We start from the raw sequence: 20948 nt of genomic DNA, 5'->3' as shown, positions 1-20948 counted from the left end.
ACAACACTGGCAAACTCCCACTGGCTTCAGCGGGAGCAGCGTCAGGCCACTGCTGAGCGCTTTGGCACACCCCGCTTGTAATACAGAACGTACTATATTTTTTACATGTGAGTTAGTTGCTGAGAAGTTCTAGAAAGAATTAGATGTTCCATGGACTAAAAAAGCCTGTGTCTATAAAGTACAACTGAATGTGATTTTGTTGGCATTTTGCCCACAGTGCTCACCTCTAACGGACATGCACATGTTTTAAAACCTGATGACAGTCACTTTGCACGACATTTAACAGATTTCCAACGGCACACTGAAAATTAGAAGGCGCAGCGAAACAGGACAGCTGTACAGGAATGGACGTAACAGCAGGAGCATGCAAAAAATAAAATGGAAACGTTTATTAAAATAACCACCTTTCCTGTATTTTAGACAGATAAGACCTCTTCCCTACGGTCTAGTGGAGATTTAAGAAACAGATGTTCCTTGGGGGGGAAATTCTTCAGAGCAAGGTAGAGAATGGAAACATTGGAGCAATGAAGTAACAAAACCAAGAAGCAGCTTAACCTGCTGTAGCATATACACAAACCTCTAGACACAGTCATTCAGACATTTGAAGAGTTCAGCTAATTAATCAATAAATGGAAAGGAACAATGAGCCAGACCCTGAAGAGATGTAAATTGGCACAGCATCACTGACTTTGACAGCGCTCCATGGATTTACATCAGCTGAGGATCTGACCCAATAAGCAGAATGTAACATTTTAAAATGGATATGTTGGGGTTAAATTCACCCCAGGGCAGGGGATCCTGCACAGCAGTTGAGTCCTTGGGACAAAACCTGTTCCTGACATCTCAGCCGAGTCCACGACTACTTGGTTTGGACAGTGGCATGAGGACTGGTATTTTGCAGCAATGCGTAGTCCCTCTGCTGGTCCTCTGCGCTAGGATGAATTTCACCCTGTGAGGCCTTGTTGTTTTATCAGGAATAATGCTTTCAAAATGACTTCCTCAGAAAATACCCGAGGCTTTGTAGATGATTTGTAGGTTACCATTGTTGTGCACAGATAGCTTTTCCACACGGTGCTCTATTTCAATGTGGATCATACAATGATCTGACCTGTACAACATAAAGACTGAGACAGAAAGGTGATCTAGAGTTCCTGATTTAGCATAACGTACTGCAAAAGGCCCACTCCCAGAACACAGGCTCTGCAGCTACTGACTCAGTTTCCCCAGCTAAGGAAGGCTGGCCCTTCATCTGAGAGGGATGTAGCCTTTTACCAGCAGCACTGGGAAGTCTGTAGCTGCCCCTTTCCGAATACAGGGAAGAATTTAAAAGGGACCCTGGGCCAAAGCTATTGGGTTCTCCTTAGCTGGCAGGTTTATTCCAGAGGTCAGCCAAGGAAAGAAAGAAAGGGGTCCTGGGACTCAAAGACTGGGGTGATGGGGAGGAGGGTATCTGCAACTGGAATCTACACAAGTGGCAAAGGAAGATTCTCCCCTCCCGCAGAACAACATTTGGGGTAAAGCTAGGGCAGAGTTCCAAACCCCCTCACCCACAAGGGTTTTCGCATGGTATTATTTTCATCCTGGCCAATCACCGGGCAGATGAGGGCTGGACAGTTTCCTCTCATGAGGTTAAATGGAGACATTACTGCAGAGCAAATCCCTTGAGATGAATGGCTGTAGTTGGCTAGCCTGAGTCTCTCACTCATTGGGAGCACACTTGCAGATCACGATAGGTTGGGAGCTCCATTATGTACAGGAGCCCTTATCCTCAGCCAGGCAGCGCGGCAGATGCCTGAATTTGGATGATTATTATTTGGTTGGTTTTGGCTTGCATAGAAGAGGAGCCAGTCGGCTGAAGAAGTCAGCCTGGTGCAATGCCAGTTTCTCTAGCCTTCTGTGATTGGTACAAATCTATAGACCACAGCACAGTGGGGCTCTGGTCCAGGACTTGGGCTCCTCGATGCTACAGTAATACAGATAATAAATAATAATAGTGATAATAATGAGCTTTTCTGACTGGGCCAGCCCAAAATGGTCTGGATTGCTGAACAATTGATAGGCTAACATCCTACGCATGTGGAAAGCAACAGAGAGTCCTGTGGCACCTTTAAGACTAACAGATGTATTGGAGCATAAGCTTTTGTGGGTGAATGCCCACTTCGTCGGACGCATCTTAAAGGTGCCCCAGGACTCTCTGTTGCTTTTTACAGATCCAGACTAACACGGCTACCCCTCTGATACATATCCTACGCATGAGTGTTCAGCCAGTCAGAAAAGTAGGTCTCAATTTTTCACTGATTTTATTTGATGGAAATATATTTGTGAGAATGCTCTTCCTCATGGACAGAAAAAAGGTACCCTTATGATATTTTAAGCTACCAGTATTTTTAAAAAACATTTATGCTGCTTTCCTTTATGTTCCAAACATACCTCAACACAGAAGGTCTGTAGGTTTCCTAAATGTTGAATGCAATTACAAATACCCTTGCAACATCTGCCTGTACAGTGCTCCACAGAATAGATATTGGTGAGACACTGACACAGGAAAAAAGGAGAACGCTCTATTGTACCCTCAGCTAACCAACCCTTTGTTTTCCAGTGTAAAAAACAATTAAAAATTAAAAACTTTCCAGGGCATTTTATTAATACCACACAATGGGATTTCAAGCAATACTGGGACAGATCAAGGTGCTGTACGAAAATGTGCTATCAAGTACTTGGCTTCTTAACTGAAAACTAGGTATGATTAAATAGGCCTCATTTACCATTTTGGCTTAGATTCACAAAACAATTTTGGAGGTGAAAGGCATGATGTGTAACTACTAAAACAATCCATTCACACTCTGTTAATAAGAAGTCAAGTGTACTCTACACAAAAGACAAAATTAAACCTAGGGCAATATTTTCAAAGATGCTTAAGTTCCATTTTCAAAAGGGACTTAGGAGCCCACATTACTAAGGTCCATTTACAAAGTTTACCCCACGTAATTCTAATACATGAATCAGGGTATTATACTCTCACTGATATAGTGGTTCTGAGCTTTTAAGGCTTTCAACAGCACTGGGAATATTAAACACTAGTTAATAAAGCAGGATCTCAAGTCATTTTAATATCTGGTTTTAAAACTTATTTAGCAGCTGAGAAGAACAGTTTCCTCATTCACTAGCATTTTAGTTTTTTCCATCCCTGTACTACAAATAATTATAATTAGCATGGTGGGTTTTTAGAATGCTGAATGCCGGGTAGTGTTCGGTATTAGATCAACTTGCATAGTGTATTCACCAAGCTCACATGGGAAGGGGAAAAAAAGAAGATTAGGATGTCCTGATGAGCGGAGCCCTTTCCTCTTCAGAACTCTGAAATACAAAATGGCAAAGCAGAAAAGTTAACTGCAGTGTGTTAGACAGCTGGAGGACAGTAAATGTAAGATTGAGTTTCAAAGCAGCAAAGAAGAGTGAGCCTGGTTATCAGCATCCCCTAGGTCCGAATTCTATCCATTGTGCCATACAAGAACAACTATTAAGCTAAAAAAAGTACCACGGGGCAGACTGTGAGTGGTCTTTGCACAGATATTCAAGTGGGATGATGCAAGAAGCCGCCCCAGTTTGCTCGCCCTGTGCCAGGACCAGCACAACCGCAGCATATGTTCTACTGTGAGCACGCGGATTGTTCCTCATAGGGCTCCCATTGGGAAAGCTGCCCCAAAGGGGCTGGAGAGGAGAAAAGGACATGCCCCCCTCTTCTCTGCATGGGCAAGTGTTGCTGGCCAGCCACGGAGAGGGGAGCGTGCTGCATCACCCTAGGGAATGGTGCAGTAGGCACACGCTGTCTGCATTCCTTGGAGATGTTTAGGGGGTGATACAGGGACCAGCGTTAGGGCAGGGTTTATTTAACTTCCTCCATGATGATGCTGGGAACGAACAGCATATTGACGAGATTACACTGGGAGGAGTTATCTGCGCCAGTGGGAACAGAGATAATTAAAAGGGACCTACAGAGCGGCAGGGTCAAAGGCAGGAAATCTTGGAAAAATGCAAGATAATGCATCTTGGGGAAAATAATCTGACACACACGCACTCAACAGGAGGGAGAATCCTGGGAACCAGTAATGCTGGAGACTTATGGGCGACAGAAGGCAGGGTAATAAGGCTGCAAAATTAAAGGCCAATCTTGGGCTGCGTCTGCAAAAATACTGAGTCACAGAGCAGGGAGGTGAGAGTTTCTCTGTATGTGGGTGAAACCACCTCTGGAATGTGTGTGTTCACTTCTGGGCACCTAGTATGTTAATGACAGACCGGAGGGAGTTCAGAAAGGAACAACAAAAATGATGCAGGGCAGGAGAGACAGATTTAGAGGAAAGATTTAAAGAGTTAAATATGTTGAGCTTTGCGAAATGACAACTGAGGAGTGGGGTCAGCGGTATGATAATAGTCTACAAATAGTTTAAGGCCATAAACAGGAGGGAGGGGAAAGAACTGGTGCAATACAAGGGGGTAGTACCAGGGCTATATGATTTTCATGGCCATTACAGATTACACAGTTTGCAGGAAACAGCCTGAGAAACGTGGCTGTGACTGATCTCGCTGGGGTGGAGATGAGAGAACAGGTAGGGCTGGGGCCTTGGACGGAGCCCACAGGCCTGCTGCTTGGCTCTCAGGCTGAGTCTGTCAACCAGACAGGGAAGGGAAAAAGAAACTCAGGTGCTCGGAAGAAACAGGATCCGCCTCTCCCATAAACTAACCAGGACCAGAGTCATTCAAACATCCATTGCCAAAAAGCTGAACAGGGTGCAAGAATGAAGCAAAAGTTTCCAAGCGGGGGCAGTCAACATTTGAGGAAAAGTCTGTCAGGCTGCAGAAAGATCACACAGGTCTCTCTCTTGAGGTCTTGCCACAAAACCACCACCACAAGGCTAACTAATAAGCATGCCCAGGTCCTCACAAACTGAGAAACAGCACACGCACGGTTTGGGTGTGAATTCAGGAGGCAGGTTGCGTGTGCTTTTTCGTGCAGTTGCAAGAACCCGTTTAGAAAGCCAAATACACAAAAAGCAAGACGGTCCTAGAGCAACAGCAGCTAGAAGTGGAAAAAGCCTACTAGGGTACCCTGTCTCGGATCACAAAGCTGTCCCTAATTTAGCATCCATACAGGACCACTGAAGTAGGGTGAAGTTTTGGCTCACAATCTTTGACAGCATTGGCAACCTTAATGCCAATTTTTTAATATAACAGATGAGAATACACATATGGAACACTATTATCTGTGTACGGTACTGTATTGTACAATTGATCGGTGGGTTTTTTTGAAGTCGTAATGTGCATTTATAGCATAAGATTGTGCGTTTGAGAAGTAATTTGGAGGAGCTGATCCACTTTGTATCATCTTTGTATCAGTTATATTGACATGTGGAGATGCTCAGGTTGTAAGATTATAATTGCCATTGAATGGTTAAATATGGTACGGTCAGAGTTAAGGTTGTGCATTATGGAGTGATCTTCAGTTCTCTGAGGGGGACAGTATTGTTGAATGGCCCAAGTGGCAAAGCTGGGATAAGAATCTGAATTTGTCTGTAGTTTCTGGGTGTTCAGAATTGGGCTGTTAGTTTAGATGCCGATTTGGCCTTCAGTTGGTTTAGGAAGAACACTGGGCCTAGACCCAGCCCAAAGTATTACAAGAAAACCTGAAAATCAATTTAATATTTTTTCCTCAAAAGGCAACTGTCAAATTGAACAGGGCTCAAAATGTCAATCAAATATGTGGGTTTTTTGGATCTTACCCTTCAGAGTTCACTAGACAGGCTTCTTTTTACAACTAGGGTTTGTAGCTAGCAAAGGAATTAGGAACAAAACAAAATATTTATATTCACCCACCTTACCGTGTATCTTAAACTGGCTGCATAGCTTTGTTTGGGTGCATTTACTCTGGGTCTATTAACACTTCTCTAACCTGGAAAGAGCAGTTGCAACAAAAACAAAAAGCAAAAACGTTGTGGGAACCCAAAAGGTAAAATCAATGACAGGCAAATAAAACACAGACAAACACAGAGAAAGGAAGGTCAACTTCAGATGCTACTAACCTCTTCCCTTGTTCCAGGGGGCCAGCATACGAGCACAATGAAACAAATCCCAAAAATAATTCCTAATGCCATGATTATGAAGGGGATGCTGGTTACAACCGTGGCTTCAAACAGAACGCTCTTCAGTTTTTTGGCAGATGCTTCGTCAATCAGAACACTCTGGAGGAGCAGGGAGAATTGAGAAAGAGAAAAATGATACATTTCAGTACCTTGCTCTCTTACTTAGAATAAGATAAGAGGAAACAACAACATCCCCTCTGCCATAATGACTGTTTGATATGCCTTGCCTCTGACTAGAACTGCTAGCTCTTGTTTAGAAGCTCTAGGGGTAAACTGGTCTGCGTTTTCAAAAGTGACTAATGACTTTGTGTGCACAACCGTGGGACACCTTAAAAGGGTTGGTTTTTCAGAGGGAAGGTGCTTTCTCTCCAGCACCCCACGGAGGGACTGGTTCACAAATCACCAGCACACTTCCTGCAATGGCTAAGATTTTCCTTGGAGGTCTCCCATTCAAGTGCTGACCTCGCTTGACCTTACCCACAGTCTGATCCTGCAAACTGTTGTTGCCAGGTGGCATGCTTGCTGCCAGGAGTTGTCTCACTGAAGTCAGTGGGACTCAAGACAGTAAGCTCTACTCCCAGCTGTAACTATATGCAGGATTGGGCATTAATTTGTGAGACCTCTCAGGTTCAGAGCATGAAGGGACATGGCTGCAGGGCCTGTAATATAGTGACCCCTGGGTCTTTGAATGAGGCTTTATACTTGGGGGGGGAGAGCGGGTGGGCAAGTGGTGGGTGGGCAAAGAGGCGAGCAGTGAGCCAGCAGGGATTCTAGGGGCAGGCATGGGGTTTCTGGCAGGGGAGGGAGAAGATGAAAAGAGGTGAGTGGTGGGTGGGGGACTGACTAGGAGGGATGCAGCAAGCCAGCTGGAGGCTAGGGAGTGAATCATAGAATATCAGGGTTGGAAGGGACCTCAGGAGGTCATCTAGTCCAACCCCCTGCTCAAAGCAGGACCAATCCCCAACTAACTCATCCCAGCCAGGGCTTTGTCAAGCCTGACCTTAAAAACCTCTAAGGAAGGAGATTCCACCACCTCCCTAGGTAACCCATTCCAGTGCTTCACCACCCTCCTAGTGAAAAAGTTTTTCCTAATATCCAATCTAAACCTCCCCCACTGCAACTTGAGACCATTACTTCTTGTTCTGTCATCTGCTACCACTGAGAACAGTCTAGATCCATCCTCTTTGGAACCCCCTTTCAGGTAGTTGAAAGCAGCTATCAAATCCCCCCTCATTCTTCTCTTCTGCAGACTAAACAATCCCAGTTCCCAAAGAGGGGTGTGATGGTGGGGCCGAGCGGGTGGGTTCCTATTTTACTGCTGTGATCTGGTCACCCCATGTGTGCTGTTTCTTCTTATATGGAGGGGGGAGGGCGCAATTTTATATTCTTGCCTCGGGGGCAAAAATAGCTAGTTACGGTTCTGCAGCAGGCCACAATGAAGATCCTCAGTGAGATAAAGCTCCTGCGTAGAGCTAACCTAAACCTCTTTGCAAAGTCCCCTTTAACACTGACTGCATCACAAATCCAAGGAATTCAGGGATCCATCTTCAGGGAAGAAACCTCCCTGGAAGTCTGACAAACTAAAGGCCTGATCCATCAAACTTCTTCCCCACGAGTAGCTCTTACGCCCATGAAAGGTATAGTTGAAGTAAATAGGAGTTCCCATGTGAAGGGGAGTTTGCAGGACTGGGACCTTGGACAACCATCAACCAGAAATTTTATACAAAGAACCATTTCCTACCCTGCTGCTACTGTAAAATTAGGAGAAACAGGACACATTCCCCATTTATAATATTTACCTCATTTACATGCACCACGGGGAAAACCAATGTTCTGACGCTGCCTGTTTCACTGTGTAAAAAGACAACAAAGCTCTGAGATTCTGCAATGATTTCAGCTTTCTCCAGACAGATTAGAACACAGCAATCAAGGGGAGAAAACTTTCCCATGTGAAAACTCTAGACCTTTCTTATCTTTAGTTAAACTTTTAACCCTCCTCTCCCCCAGATTGGGATAAGAATCAAGATCTAGAAACTGGAATGTAGTCTTTGTTTTTAAAGCAATAAAATATACGGGGGTTTCCTGGGGAGCAGGGGAAAAAACGGATCCTTGAGAGGCTTATTAACAGCTGACCTCATGGAAAGTTTGTGCCAGGGAATGGGAACACCAACCTGAGCGGTTGTTGAAGGCTATACAGATTTGTGAAATATACATATGCTGTTATAAGAGAGACACACCAGCTAAAGTGATGCCTGGTATTACAGTGGAGTTATGTTAATGGTGCCAGCAATACTGGGATATGAGAGATCTCATAACGACTAGAAATACAGTACAGTAGATATGAGGAAATGCCTTAGGATCCAGTCCCCCAAAGGCATCGGGCAGATAAAATACCACCCTTTATATATTTTAAAGTGCCTTGTACATACAGACTCATGTGGGAACTTTGAAGTGTCAAGTTGAAAGTGAATGGGAGTTCCTGTAAAGTTTCTAACTAGCTCCTGCTACCATTCTGACACCAATTTGGCCTCATCAGCTGGGACTGTGTTTGGCATTTGCTGTGGCAGAAATCGTGGCTGTGTGTGGGTACACGTGCATTCCTGTGACAGTGTCTCTCTTATAACTAACATAAGGACAGTCAGCCAGATCCTCAGTCGATGTGAATCTATTTTATTGACTTCATAGAAATCATGCCACCAATACGTTTCAGTTCTCTGTCACGTAGTGTGTTTCACATTTTGGCTTTCGCAGTTTGAAATATATGTTCAGAAAACATAGCAGGGCCACCGTAGCTTGCAACAGCTCACCCCTGAGTTTTCAGGTTGTTGAAATAACTACAAATTGCCACTGTGAATGTGAAACGAGACGAAGGAACTACCCTGCCATTTTCTAGGTCAGATTCTATTGGACTGAACTATCTCTACAAATAATATTTCCCCCCAAGGACTCTGCAGACAAAGTCACTTCAAATACGAAGTCAGGCAAGCAACCCTGAAATCCACACTGCTAAAGGAGAATACTTACATAAATCCATCTAGTTTTCTGACAAGAACATTGATCTGCATTCTCTTGGCTGCTTGTACAACTATCCCCGTCAGCTGTGAAAGAAAGGGAAACTTTTAGAGTAAAAAATTATCATTTTTTTTTTCAAAAGTATGATTTCTGCCCAATTTTTACAGCGGGAAGGAGTTGCTTTTAAGGTGATAAAACAACACATCTGCAAGTTAAGATGGAACTGGATGGGTTTCCTCTCTCTTTACAGGAGAATTAGGTAGATGCATGCTAGGGGATTATTTTTATTTGTATCCATCCATCCAGATACTTAGATGACCCTCATTACTATAGGCCCTGAGAGACTCTGTATTAATGGTGTCCCTAGAAGCTCCAACTGGGCCTGGGGCACCATTCTATAAGGCATAGTACAAACACCCAGTTAAGAGACAGTCCCTGTCCCAGCGTAAACAGATCAGAAAGGCAAAGGGTGGGAGAAAGGAAGTGCTATTAGCCCCATTTTACAGATGGAGAACTGAGCCACAGAGAGGTTAAATTGATAGGACCAAAGTCACACAGGACGTCTGTGGCGAAGCTGGGAATTGAACCCAGAGTCCTCTGCCCTTAAAACAAATTGCTACTACAACCCAAGATAGAGTGATGAAGCTGGCTGCATTGCCACGGAGAAGATCTGTGCAAAATATTCTTCTACGAGTTGCAATAATAAATAAATTGCCTAAGGAGGTTGTGGAATCTCCATCTCTGGAGATATTTAAGAGTAGGTTAGATAAATGTCTATCAGGGATGGTCTAGACAGTATTTGGTCCTGCCATGTGGGCAGGGGACTGGACTCGATGACCTCTCGAGTTCCCTTCCAGTCCTAGAATCTATGAATCTATAATAATCCATCATCATCATCATCAATGCTAAAAGGCCGGCGTGTTGGAGGAAGGAGATTTTTAAGTGTAGAGGTGGCATAATGTAGCTTTAATTTTTTTGGTGCGGCAGGGGTTAGTTCATATGACTGTCAATCACACATTGAGAAGGGATTGGGCAATCAAGAACCTGCTGGCACCAAGAGTTTGGATTCTAAGCAGCATGTGCAGTAGTGCTCAGAAAGGAGCTGCCCTTGCTGAAGCAGAAGGAAATTGTTCCTTCCAGCATCCTGAGTCGGATTAGTTTCCCCCTGTCATTATGCTGGTCATTCCTTTATTCTTTCCCCTCATTCTGTTTTTTTACTGTTCTGTTCTCCACTGTACTCCGTCACATTTTCACTTCCGGGCCACTGCTCTGTTGCGTGGATTTACGGAAGAGTAGATTTTTAAAGCCACGGATCAATAGGTACAATAATAATACAAATACTGTGCCAGATTCAGTGGTCAACTCCAGCTACCTTGTGACTCCTCTGGGATGCAAAATAGCTGTAAACCCAGCTAACAGCTCTTTGACCAAGACCAGCAACTACTTGGGCTTATTGACAATCAGGGATGAATGCAGAGCCTCTATCTTGTACTTCTGGGGCAGTATGAATGGATTTAGCCTCTTGAGGTGTAAGATTGGTGTTCAGTCTCCTGATTTTTTGGCCCTGAAGTGGCTAGAGAAGATTTCACTTCCTCTTTCTCAGGGGAAACTGGGCGATGGCTTTGGTGAACATTAGACGAAAGCCGGAGCCCGCGGACTGCTCGTCGCTCTATGAGCCAGGAAGTGAGAAGGAAGAGAGCCAAGCGAAGAGGGAGGGGGTTTTCTTGGAATGCTATCGAGTGGCTATGATGGAAGCCACCAGCTGCATGGAAACAACCTCCATCCTTCTCAGGCAAAAAGAAATCCTGTCCCACACAAAGGGAAAACTTCCTGTCAAAACCTGTCCTTGAGGAGGCTGCCTAGTGTGGGTGGGTTGGTGGGAAAGCTTGAGATATCGCGAACATCAAACTGATCCTTTCTGGTACTGAGAGCTGTGGAATTTGGAGCAGAATGATCCTGGGGCTTGGAGTGGGAAGTGCCTTTCTAAGGAGGTCTGGCTGGGGTGTCTCTCTGCCTTCCTCCTCTGAAAGAAGGTTAGTCTTGGGGTTCATCATATGAACCAGGCTACTAGTGGAGAGGGCTAGTGAACAGCGCTTAGAGAGGAGATTGTCAGACCAGGGATGAAGCCAGAATAAACACTGTGAAACCCTCTGGCCTGCCATTATCTAAGCCATAACATTCATGGCATGACATATAAACTGGATGCCTAAGGGAATAAGGTTTAAGGACTCAATTCTGAGTCAGTGGGAGCTGGATCAGGCCTTAGCATCTTCCTTCCTTCCTTGCCTAGGGAGTGTATTCTACAAGCCCATATCTTCGGTGAAGTCTTGGATCTACAAACACAACGCTCTAAGTGCACAGATCAGTACTCTTGTATTGCTTTTTGGGTAGAGCTTGGTTTTCTCTCTCAAGGGTCTGGTATCAACAGGACAGGAGGACTCTGTGATGCCCCCTAGTCACTGTGGGGCTGATTGCTAACCAGAGGTGGCTGCCTTCATTTATTCACTTCATCTAATGGAGGGAGAATCATATACCCTGCAAGCCATTTCAAAGGGAAGCACATACTTACAGGATTGATGTCCAGAAATGTTTCATGATCCTCCTTTCTGGGATGCATGCCCTGTATGTCCTTAATATACTTCTCATCTGCTTGGTAAAAATGTGGGGCCGATAAAAGGATCGGGACACCTGGAATTTTAAAACAGTGAAGTCACTATCTTCTAAAGAGAACAATGCATCAGATCCCCATCCATCCAGCCTATCAGTGTAGCCAGGAACAAAAATAAGATACCGCACACACACCATGAAACAACTTCCAATAGTAAAAAGTAAGCAACATCATCACTAACATACATTCCCAGAATCCAGTAATAAATAACTGAAGAAAACTGGTTTCTTCTGGAGCCCATTCACTTCATTGGCAGCACTTTACAGAAGGCAGCATGGCCTGGTGGATAAGGCATTGAACTGGGACTCAGGAGACCTCGGTTCTATTTCTGGCCCTGCCATTGGCCTGCTGGGTGACCTTGGGCAAATCATTTCATCTCTCCCTGCCCCAGTTCCCCATATATAAAATGGGGATAACGTACAGGCTCCTTGTGAAGTGCTAAGAGATCCACCGATGAAAAGTGCTATATCAGAGCTGGGTATTGTTATTTATTATATTCTTATGGTCCATCAACGTAACAGATTCCAACCTAGTCCTCGTGTATACTATCTAGGTTCTTACACTCTCATCACTTCAGTCATCGAGGGCCTTCCAGCAGTGCATTAAGCAAGGTGACTAACATCTGTCACATGTAGTTTGTTCTCTCCCGAGGGTTAGGCCCTCATCCAGCAAAGCACTTGGGCACACAGGCAGTCCCACTGAAGCCAAAAGAGTTACATTAATTGACACTAGCTGAGGATCTATCCCAGGGGTGGCCAACCTGTGGCTCCGTAGCCGCAAGCGGCTCTTCAAAGGTTAATATGCGGCTCCTTGTATAGGCGCCAACTCCGAGGCTGGAGCTACAGATGCTAACTTTCCAATGTGCCGGGGGGTGCTCACTGCTCAACCCCCTGCTCTGCCCCAGGTCCTGCCATCATTCCTCCCCTTCCCCCAAGCCTGCCATGCCCTCGCTCCTTCCTGCTCCCCACCAGAGCCTCCGGCGCACTGCAAAACAGCTGATTGCAGCGGGCGGAAGGCGTGAGGAGGGAAGGGGAGGTGCTGATCGAGGGGGCTGCCAATGGGCGGGCGGCGCTGGGGGGGGGTTAGCGGATGGGGGGCTGCTGACGTATTATTGTGGCTCTTTGGCAATGTACATTGGTAAATTCTGGTTCCTGCTCAGGCTCAGGTCGGCCACCCCTGATCTAGCCCTTCGTGTCATCCATGCTGTGAGCCCACACTACACTTCTGAGGTGTCACTCATGGTACAGTCCAGTCACTTATGCCCCTGTGTAACTTTAAGTACGTGAGCAGTCTCACTGCACTGATGAAAAGTTATTCTACTAGGACTATTTTATTCCCAACACAGACTGGGTCTAAGGACATTCTAAAGAGGTGTGATTACAAATTTCATGCCAATAGAGCTAACCTTCACAAAGCACACACGGAAAGCACTGAAGACAGCACAGAACACGACTTTCACACGCTGACTGGGGAAGTGACATTTACCAAAGCAGAACTTTCCCATGGCCAGCCAGCTCCGATTAGAAAGGAGGCACACCTGAGCAGGAAACACCTGGCCCTGCAGCAGGTGTTCTCAAGGAGAACAGAAGTAGCTGGGAGCGACTAGGCTCTAGCAGAGAAACTGAAGCTGGGCGAATGAGGAAACAGGCAAGGAATGGCCTGGAAGAATGGATGGACTTGAAAACTCTATTTGAAATGTGGTGTTAAGTTAATAATGCAGGAGCCCCTAACTGGGAGAAAGGGTGGGGCCTGCAAGCCAGAGCCTGAAGAGACAGCTCCAGCTAGGAAAGGCTGGGAGTAGCTTGCGAAAGCAGGGAAGACCCTGCACACCAGGGGAATTTGGGGCTGTGCCCAGCTTAATGGTGGAGGGAAGGCTCTTGTGTTCAGTTTTTGAAATGTAAGTTAGTAAACCAGACCCTGAGGAAAGCTGTTGTTGGATTTGTAAAAGTCTCTTTTTGAGTTTACTGAGGAACCAAGAGGGGAACTGGAGGTGAGGAGCTGCTGGCAGGGCTGCCTGGAGGCCATAAGGGGTCACCTGGGCAGAGGCTACTAATTGACATGCCCCATCTTCACAGAGGGGAAATTCACTCGGTACAGCCAGCCAGCATGAGGCCTATGCACCAGGGTCAAGTGGTATATAGGCCCCATACTGAATTTTGCCCACTAAGAAGTGACTGTGCTGCGCAGAGCATGGCTGGCTGTGACTGCTTTTAACTTTACAGTCCGGCTCCTAGGATGTGCTTCTGACTCCAGGCTCTATACGATGTAAACTAGAGCGTGGGCAGACGACATCTTTCAGGAATGCTATTGCAGATCAGTTTTCTTCACTACTGGAGCCTTTTAATAACAACTGGTGATACTGGGTTTGATTTGGCACGATGCTGGACTCTCTCGGCTCCCAATGACTTCATGTAGAATTGAGAGTGCTCAGGACCTCACAGGATCAAGCCAATCAAACCAAGCCCCAACATGTTTCAGTTAAACGTGAAAACGTGCTGCCCCAGAAGTATTCCCCACACTCCTTGGCTACATACCCTGCTTGCAGACGCTGACGTTCAGGACACCTGAGCCATGGCAGTTTCCTGCTGGCACACAGAATCCTGCATTGTCTGGGTTCACTGACGTATTGGCAAACACCTTTTCAGGGGGCACAAACCGATAGGCAGGGATTCCAGACACACTCACAAAGCTATCAAAAGTTACATACAGAGATCTGTGGGGAAGAAAAGCAAGAATCTGAATTGAGAGACACAAGGACTTAGTAGCCTATGCTGTATAGCCTTCAAAGTGGCATCCGTATGCCCATCTGGATTTATGGTAAGCTATGGACCTGATCCAAAACCCACTCAAACCAACAGAAGCCTTGCCACTAATTTCGATGCGCTTTGGATCAGGTCCTATACACCTTGTTGTGGTGTTCCATGAGCCTTTTAAAAAAAAATGGAGGTCTGGGGCACAGATGCCTGGCCTCAGAAGGGTTTCTCACATCCTCACGATTATCTTTTCAGCCATATGATTTTCAGTGCGGCTGCAGCTGTTTTTGTGCCACGGATCTCACAACCACAACGGTGACAATGAAAAGCATGGACGGGGGAGACAGTACCAGCAGGCCCCAAAGAGGGCAATTCTTGAACCCCCAACATTGCCTGGATTCATCCAGGGCCGGCTCTACTGTTTTTGCCACCCCAAGCAGCGCGCCGAATTGCCGCCGCGGACGGCGGGGGCAGTCCATGTGCCGTTAGGGCAGCATGTGCGTTTCCGCGGTGGCGGCAATTCGACGGCAGCTTGTCTTCAGCCAGAAGACAGAAGCCGCCGAGGGCAGCTGAACATAGAAGCTGCCGCCGAATTGCCGCGGCCATGCACCTGCCGCCCTAATGGCACATGGACTGCCCCCGCCGTCTGCGGTGGCAATTCGGCGCGCTGCTTGGGGCGCAAAAACACACAGACTGCCGCCCCTTGCAGATTGCCGCCCCAAGCACCTGCTTGGAATGCTGGTGCCTGGAGCCAGCCCTGGATTCATCTAATGGCGGTTATTTTCCTGATTTTAAAAAGAAAATGTCGTGTCAATTTTGTTTTCAAATGGCAGAGAAACCTAGGAGGAAGGAGGCTACTAGGTAGGATGGCAAGAGAAAAATCCCAGGCTCTTCCATATCCCATTATTTATGTATGTGTGCATGTGTCTAATGGTGGAAGTGATGTCACAGAATGATGCATTCTGGAATGTCTTTAGCAAATTAGGAAGTGAAAGAGGATTTCACAGAGGGAAAGAGAAGTTTCAAATAAGGTCTGTTTAGCACGCTTGTGCTGTTTCCTCTCATCCTGCTGAGTGAGGGAATTCAGCAGATATTTCAGGATGTAACTCAAATTTTCATTTTACTTTTGTCACAAATAGTTCATTTTTAAACTAGATGTGACTTGGTTTTTAGAGACTAACTCACTCCTACTTGTTAGAGTGAATTAGGGTGACCAGACAGCAAGTGTGAAAAATCGGGACGGGGGTGGGGGTAATAGGAGCCTATATAAGAAAAAGACCCCAAAATCGGGACTATCCCTATAAAATCGGGACATCTGGTCACCCTAGAGTGAATTAATAAAGGACAAATGTACTTCAGGAATAGAGCTTGTAAAACATAACATTAGGGAAAAAGATTTCATCTGAAATCTCAGAAGGATCCAGTGTGAACAGTTTGATACGTTACTTTTGGAATTCCTCTCCTTACCTGCAGAAATCAGAAGAAAAGACATAAATTGTTTCATCTGTGCTTATCAATGGGTGGAAAGCACTTCCATCTGTCCCATTGATCATATTACATGACTCTGTGGTCCACCAGTTCAGTGACCTGCAGTAAAAGAAGCAGAGAGAGGGAACAAAAGAGCCAAAGAATTATTGAGCAATGGTGAGTTAATACTGCTTGGTTGGTGTGGGAAGGACCGGGAGGGCCTGACTCTCATTCACACTGAAAGTATGTCTACACTGCAGTCAGAGGTGTGATTGTAGCTGGGTAACCGTATCCACACGTGCTCTGATTGAGCTAACATGGCTATAGCAGTGAAGACACGGTGGCACGGCTTCAGTGCAGGCTAGGAATGCAAGTACACACCCAGGTTTCTGGGTGGACTTGTACAAACCATACTGGGGTCTACGCCATTGTGGCTTCACTGCTATTTTTAGCTGCGCTAGCTAGATTAAAGCTAGTGTAGCTATACCTACCTGCGCTGTGATCAGACCTCGGACTGCAGTGCAGACCCACCCGTAGCGCAATGGAAATAGCTCTGGCAGTGTATACGGGGCCTAAAATGCACATAAATTACACTTACATCCCCTTTACGTTGGGGCCTTAGTGTAACTGAGAATCTGGCTCCGAGTATATTGCCCAAGCAAAAAGTTGCTGGCAGACATTTTAATTAACAGCACGGTGTTTTGGGTTATTCACTTTGGGCTTGTTTATGAGCCAGACCACATGTCAAGCAAGTGTGTAGAAACCCTCTTCTGCCTCTAGACCTCTTAGCATCAGGCAGATGCCAGAGGCGAAACTGATTGGCTCCATGCTGCGTGTATGATCAATACTGATCTTTGGGTCAGCAAATATGTCCACTTGAAAGCAAACAACACGTGTAGAACATCCTGAGTGGAGCATGGGCTGACGGGGTCATCTCAACCCTGTTAAAGGACATCACACAGGGGGCTGATGTGAATGATTGATAAGGGAGTGAACGTGGGGTAACGTTCAGTTGGCACCACTCTGCAATCTCCTCTGAAAGTACTAACCAGGTAAAAATTAGTAACCACACGCCCACTGGGCGTGCTTTTAAGACATGTGACTCCTTTGAGGAAAGAGAGTATAAAAAACGAGCAAAATTAAATTACTGTTGGGGGATTCCTTAATTGACGCCTGTAGAAGCTGCTAGACAGAGTAGCGAAAACTCTGTACCATGGGCTCGAGTAGGATTGTGACCAGAGGGGTTTCCAGGTAGCCAAGCCTGGCCTCGAGGGAATCGAGACAGACCAGAGTGCTGAGGAGACCTGACCTGGAGGAAAGAAGCCGTCCATAGAATTGGTGACCACCTTCTCTGTTTGCCAAGCAGGAACTGCGTGAGGCTAGCACAGGGCCGGTTTGTGTACGTTTGTGAATGAGAGGCTCGCTAAGAGGAATGTATTGCTCTTACTGTATAGTTGTCTAATGTCTAACATAGAGTTATGTGCTTAATGTAACCTTTTACCGCTGGTGTGATTCCTTCTCAAATAAAGTGCTGTGTATGCAAGATAATTACTGTGGACCTTTTTCACTGGTATGACAGTAATCTGCTCCACTAGGAGCCATTAAAGATCCATTCAGGGGTAGTAGCCCCTGGTGCCAACAACAGGCTCCCCAGACCTTGGGTCTGGACGCAGAGGAGTAGGCAAGGCTACTTGCTGGGAACATGGGGAATGGTCTGAGCCTTGCCTTAGAAGCTCCACCCCACTACTTGCAACCCAGAGTAGCTGACCAGCTGCAGGGTGTGGGGAGCTCTCCCCAGGAGCAAGGAAGCAGGGGATGACTGTGACTCAGAGCTGCAATGTCTCCTGGGAGGGGCAGTTTTACGCACCACCCCTTGCTCACTACTGTATCTAAAGTCACAATTTCCCCCTTTGCGTGAAAGCCACCAGAAAACAGCAACTAACCAGAAAATTTAATGGAGGGAAACAGCAAATGGAAGCAGGACCCAATTATGTTCACTCCAAATAAAGATAAATGTCATTTGTATTCTAGAAATCTGCAAGAGTACATGGATGGATGTTGACTAGCAGGAAACACATGGAGCGAATCTCCAGCTTGAATGCATTAACGCAAGCTCCACCACCCTTTTTATTAATATTTATTGCATACTTAATAAAATCAAAGGGAAAACTAAGTAGTAGCCCACAATACTGCTAAATACTCAGTGACTATGATGTAGCAGATTATTGGCAACAGTTTTCAAGTTCAAGCTGATTCTGTAAAATCAGTATGCAGAGAAATACGTCAGTTCCTATATGGAGTTTGTAGTTATAGTCCCCAGCTTTTCAGTAGAGTTTTGATATCAAGTCAAAAGACCAAAAGGATCACAAACTAAATCCATGCATGTTAACAAGTAAGAAAGCCCTTGAGGTGGGGGGGAGGGTGAACCCCACCTGCAGCTGACCTGGCCTAGCTACATCACAGTCAAAACTATAGAACCTTGTCTCCACTAGGATTTTAAATCAACCGCACCAATGCACAAACAGACCATTTTGCACAGTGAAGACATAACCTAAGATGATTTGTGTAACTAACCCCTGCTACAATTCTAGTGACAACGAGGCAGTTGCTGTTTTAACCTATGTACCATGGCCATCTAATACTGGTTAAAACTACAACTGCCCCCTCTTTACTAGGACTGTACCATGGGCTAGCTGAACACAGGACAGGTTAACACGTGTTTAAAGACTCACCTTTCTCCCAGGGAAGACAAGTGCCCAGATAGAATGGACTTGGTCTAGTTGTTAAACTCTCCTTTCACAACAGAAACAGCCCTGTTTGCTGAGAAGTTACACTCACTAAAACTGTATCGGCTCCAACATCCACCCTTCCCACTTCTGGCTGCCCAGCGTGCAGGTTTGCTCGTGCAGGCAGCAATCAAAATCCTGGGGCTTCTCCTGACCAACTGCAAGTTGTGGGAGTGTCTCTCTCTCCCCATCTATCCACCCAGCTACTTATAATGCCAGCAGCAATGACATCTCTCAAAGAGGGTGCAATGTGTCTGTGCGGGGGCATGGCCACACCGCAGCCCCCCCCTTTCTGCACCAGCTGGTGGCTTGAGGGCAATGGTGGAGGGAGTGGATGCAGCACCCATGTAAAGAGAATAGTAGTCGTTTTGCTCCCTCAGCACCCTGCAGGTTCATTCTGCCTGCCTCTGTCCTCTGCAGGGAAAGGCTAACTTCCTGTGAGCTGTGGTATTTGGGGTGTGCAGAGAGCCTGTCACTAAACTGGCTTCTTTGTAAAAATATTAGAAATGAAAGGCACTGTCTCTGCTGACTGAAAGGTCTCAAAGGAAGTGAGAAGTTTCACACCGTCCGATTCGACAACTTACTCTTTTCCTTTCCACTCCACGATCTTCGAGAAGTTAAGGTAGTTCATTTTCCCACTGAGAACAACATATTCACCGTCATCCGTTCCATTCATCTAGAAACACAGAAGAGTTCGTCTGCACAGTGCTGGGCCAGTCACTCCCTAGGGCAGGTAGCTGATGCACTAGAACAGGGTGGTAGGTGTCTACTGTTGTGCCACCCTGTTACCATGCGTTGGACTCTGCTGGGGGCAGCAAGCTAATTGTTGACAGAGAGGGACGGTCAACCGAAGTATTCCAGATGATTTCAAGGAGAGAGAAGGGGTATCCAAGATATCTATGGCCCAAGCCATAAAGAACTTTAGAGACTGAATCAACACTTTGAATTGCAACCAGACACAAACTGGCAGCCAATACAGTCTCTCTAGGGCCCAGATATTTATGTGCTCCCACAGTGAAATGCTATTAAGTAAGTGGGCAGCCACATTCTGTCTCAGCTGAATTTTCCCAGTGGTTTTCAAGGCTAGTCCCACAAACAGTGCATTATAGGGGACTAAGGCATGAGCAACAGTGGTATGGTCCACATCTGAATAAGGAAACTCTGCAACCTCCTAGCCAAGCAGATGTAGTCCTTCAGCTATCCCCACTGTCATCTCCAGTTGTTTCCCCTCAACCTCCCCATAATGCTTGCGTGCGACCCCGATAGACCCTTTACAACTGGCCCAGCAATTACAGGCTCAACTTTGCATCAGTAACTTGCCATTAATTTAAAGCTCCGGAAAGCAAGACATCGTAGACAAGTTACCTTATTAAATAAGCCAAACTCTGAATCAATCTCAGGATGAAGCACATGAAGGGTTGACAAAAGTTTGTCTTTGTAGCCCCACAGTAATTCGTGGACAGTGTGTGTCATAAACAAGTTTTCTTGGTATAATATTAGGAGAATCTCTGTGGGTAGCCGTAGAGAAGTCGATTTGGCCCATTCCATTGCAGTCTGATTTGAGAGAGGAATCAAGGACAAGTTGATACAGTATTAAAATAAAATGTACTTATACACACAAGAGCAGAACAGTGTATAGGCAGGAAGCATATTTTCAACCTTATGATTTAATGATAACAGGTAATTTACTGGTCACTGGGATTCTTTTGATATGTTCTTATCGATATCTGCTTTCACAGGCCCCAATTCAGCAAAACATTTAAGCCCTTGCTTAAATCCATCCCTATTCAGTAAAGCACATAAGTTTCATTCCATTAAGTTAAGCATATCCTTAAGAATGTATATCAAGTTAAACATGTGTGTAAGTGATTTGCTGAATCGAGATGGTCCTTAAGCCCGGTAACCTATTGGCTAGGGTGACTGAATTTTAGTTTCAAGATGTTGTGGCTCCGAGGCATTAAACCAAAGTACATGCAAAAATGCTTTACTAAACAGAGGTGGTTTGTTGAAGCACAGTAGCCTACTGACCTGAGAAGTGTTTGAAATTTAGTTTAAAAAAAGACGTGGTTCAGAGTTGTGAAACCAAATGCGGATTAAATTCAATAAAAGGTGGCCACTTCTCCAA

At 45.7% G+C, this 20948-nt stretch overlaps 1 protein-coding gene across 3 annotated transcripts in view; it reads right to left on the bottom strand.

Moving 5' to 3' along the window:
* Positions 1-374: 374 nt before the first annotated feature.
* The window catches only part of SCARB2 (scavenger receptor class B member 2), a 36101-nt gene continuing 15527 nt past the window's right edge, over positions 375-20948 (bottom strand). Inside the window, exons 4-13 of one of the 3 annotated variants that reach the window (XM_054030546.1) lie at positions 20189-20377; positions 19408-19499; positions 16038-16157; positions 14352-14530; positions 11719-11837; positions 9162-9235; positions 7937-7988; positions 6078-6236; positions 5872-5947; positions 375-3357 (exon numbers count right to left, since the gene is read on the bottom strand). In XM_054030546.1, coding sequence (XP_053886521.1) covers positions 5918-5947; positions 6078-6236; positions 7937-7988; positions 9162-9235; positions 11719-11837; positions 14352-14530; positions 16038-16157; positions 19408-19499; positions 20189-20377 — 1014 coding nt within the window. In that variant the 3' untranslated portion in view covers positions 375-3357; positions 5872-5917. The remainder of the gene's footprint in view (positions 3358-5871; positions 5948-6077; positions 6237-7936; positions 7989-9161; positions 9236-11718; positions 11838-14351; positions 14531-16037; positions 16158-19407; positions 19500-20188; positions 20378-20948) is intronic. The other 2 variants (XM_054030545.1, XM_054030543.1) reach the window with 2 other exon arrangements.

This window comes from Malaclemys terrapin, chromosome 5 (genome assembly GCF_027887155.1).
Source record: "Malaclemys terrapin pileata isolate rMalTer1 chromosome 5, rMalTer1.hap1, whole genome shotgun sequence".
NCBI classification, from domain to species: domain Eukaryota; kingdom Metazoa; phylum Chordata; order Testudines; family Emydidae; genus Malaclemys; species Malaclemys terrapin.
Note: the sequence above shows the minus strand (reverse complement) of the source record. Positions and strands in the feature narration are given on the sequence as shown.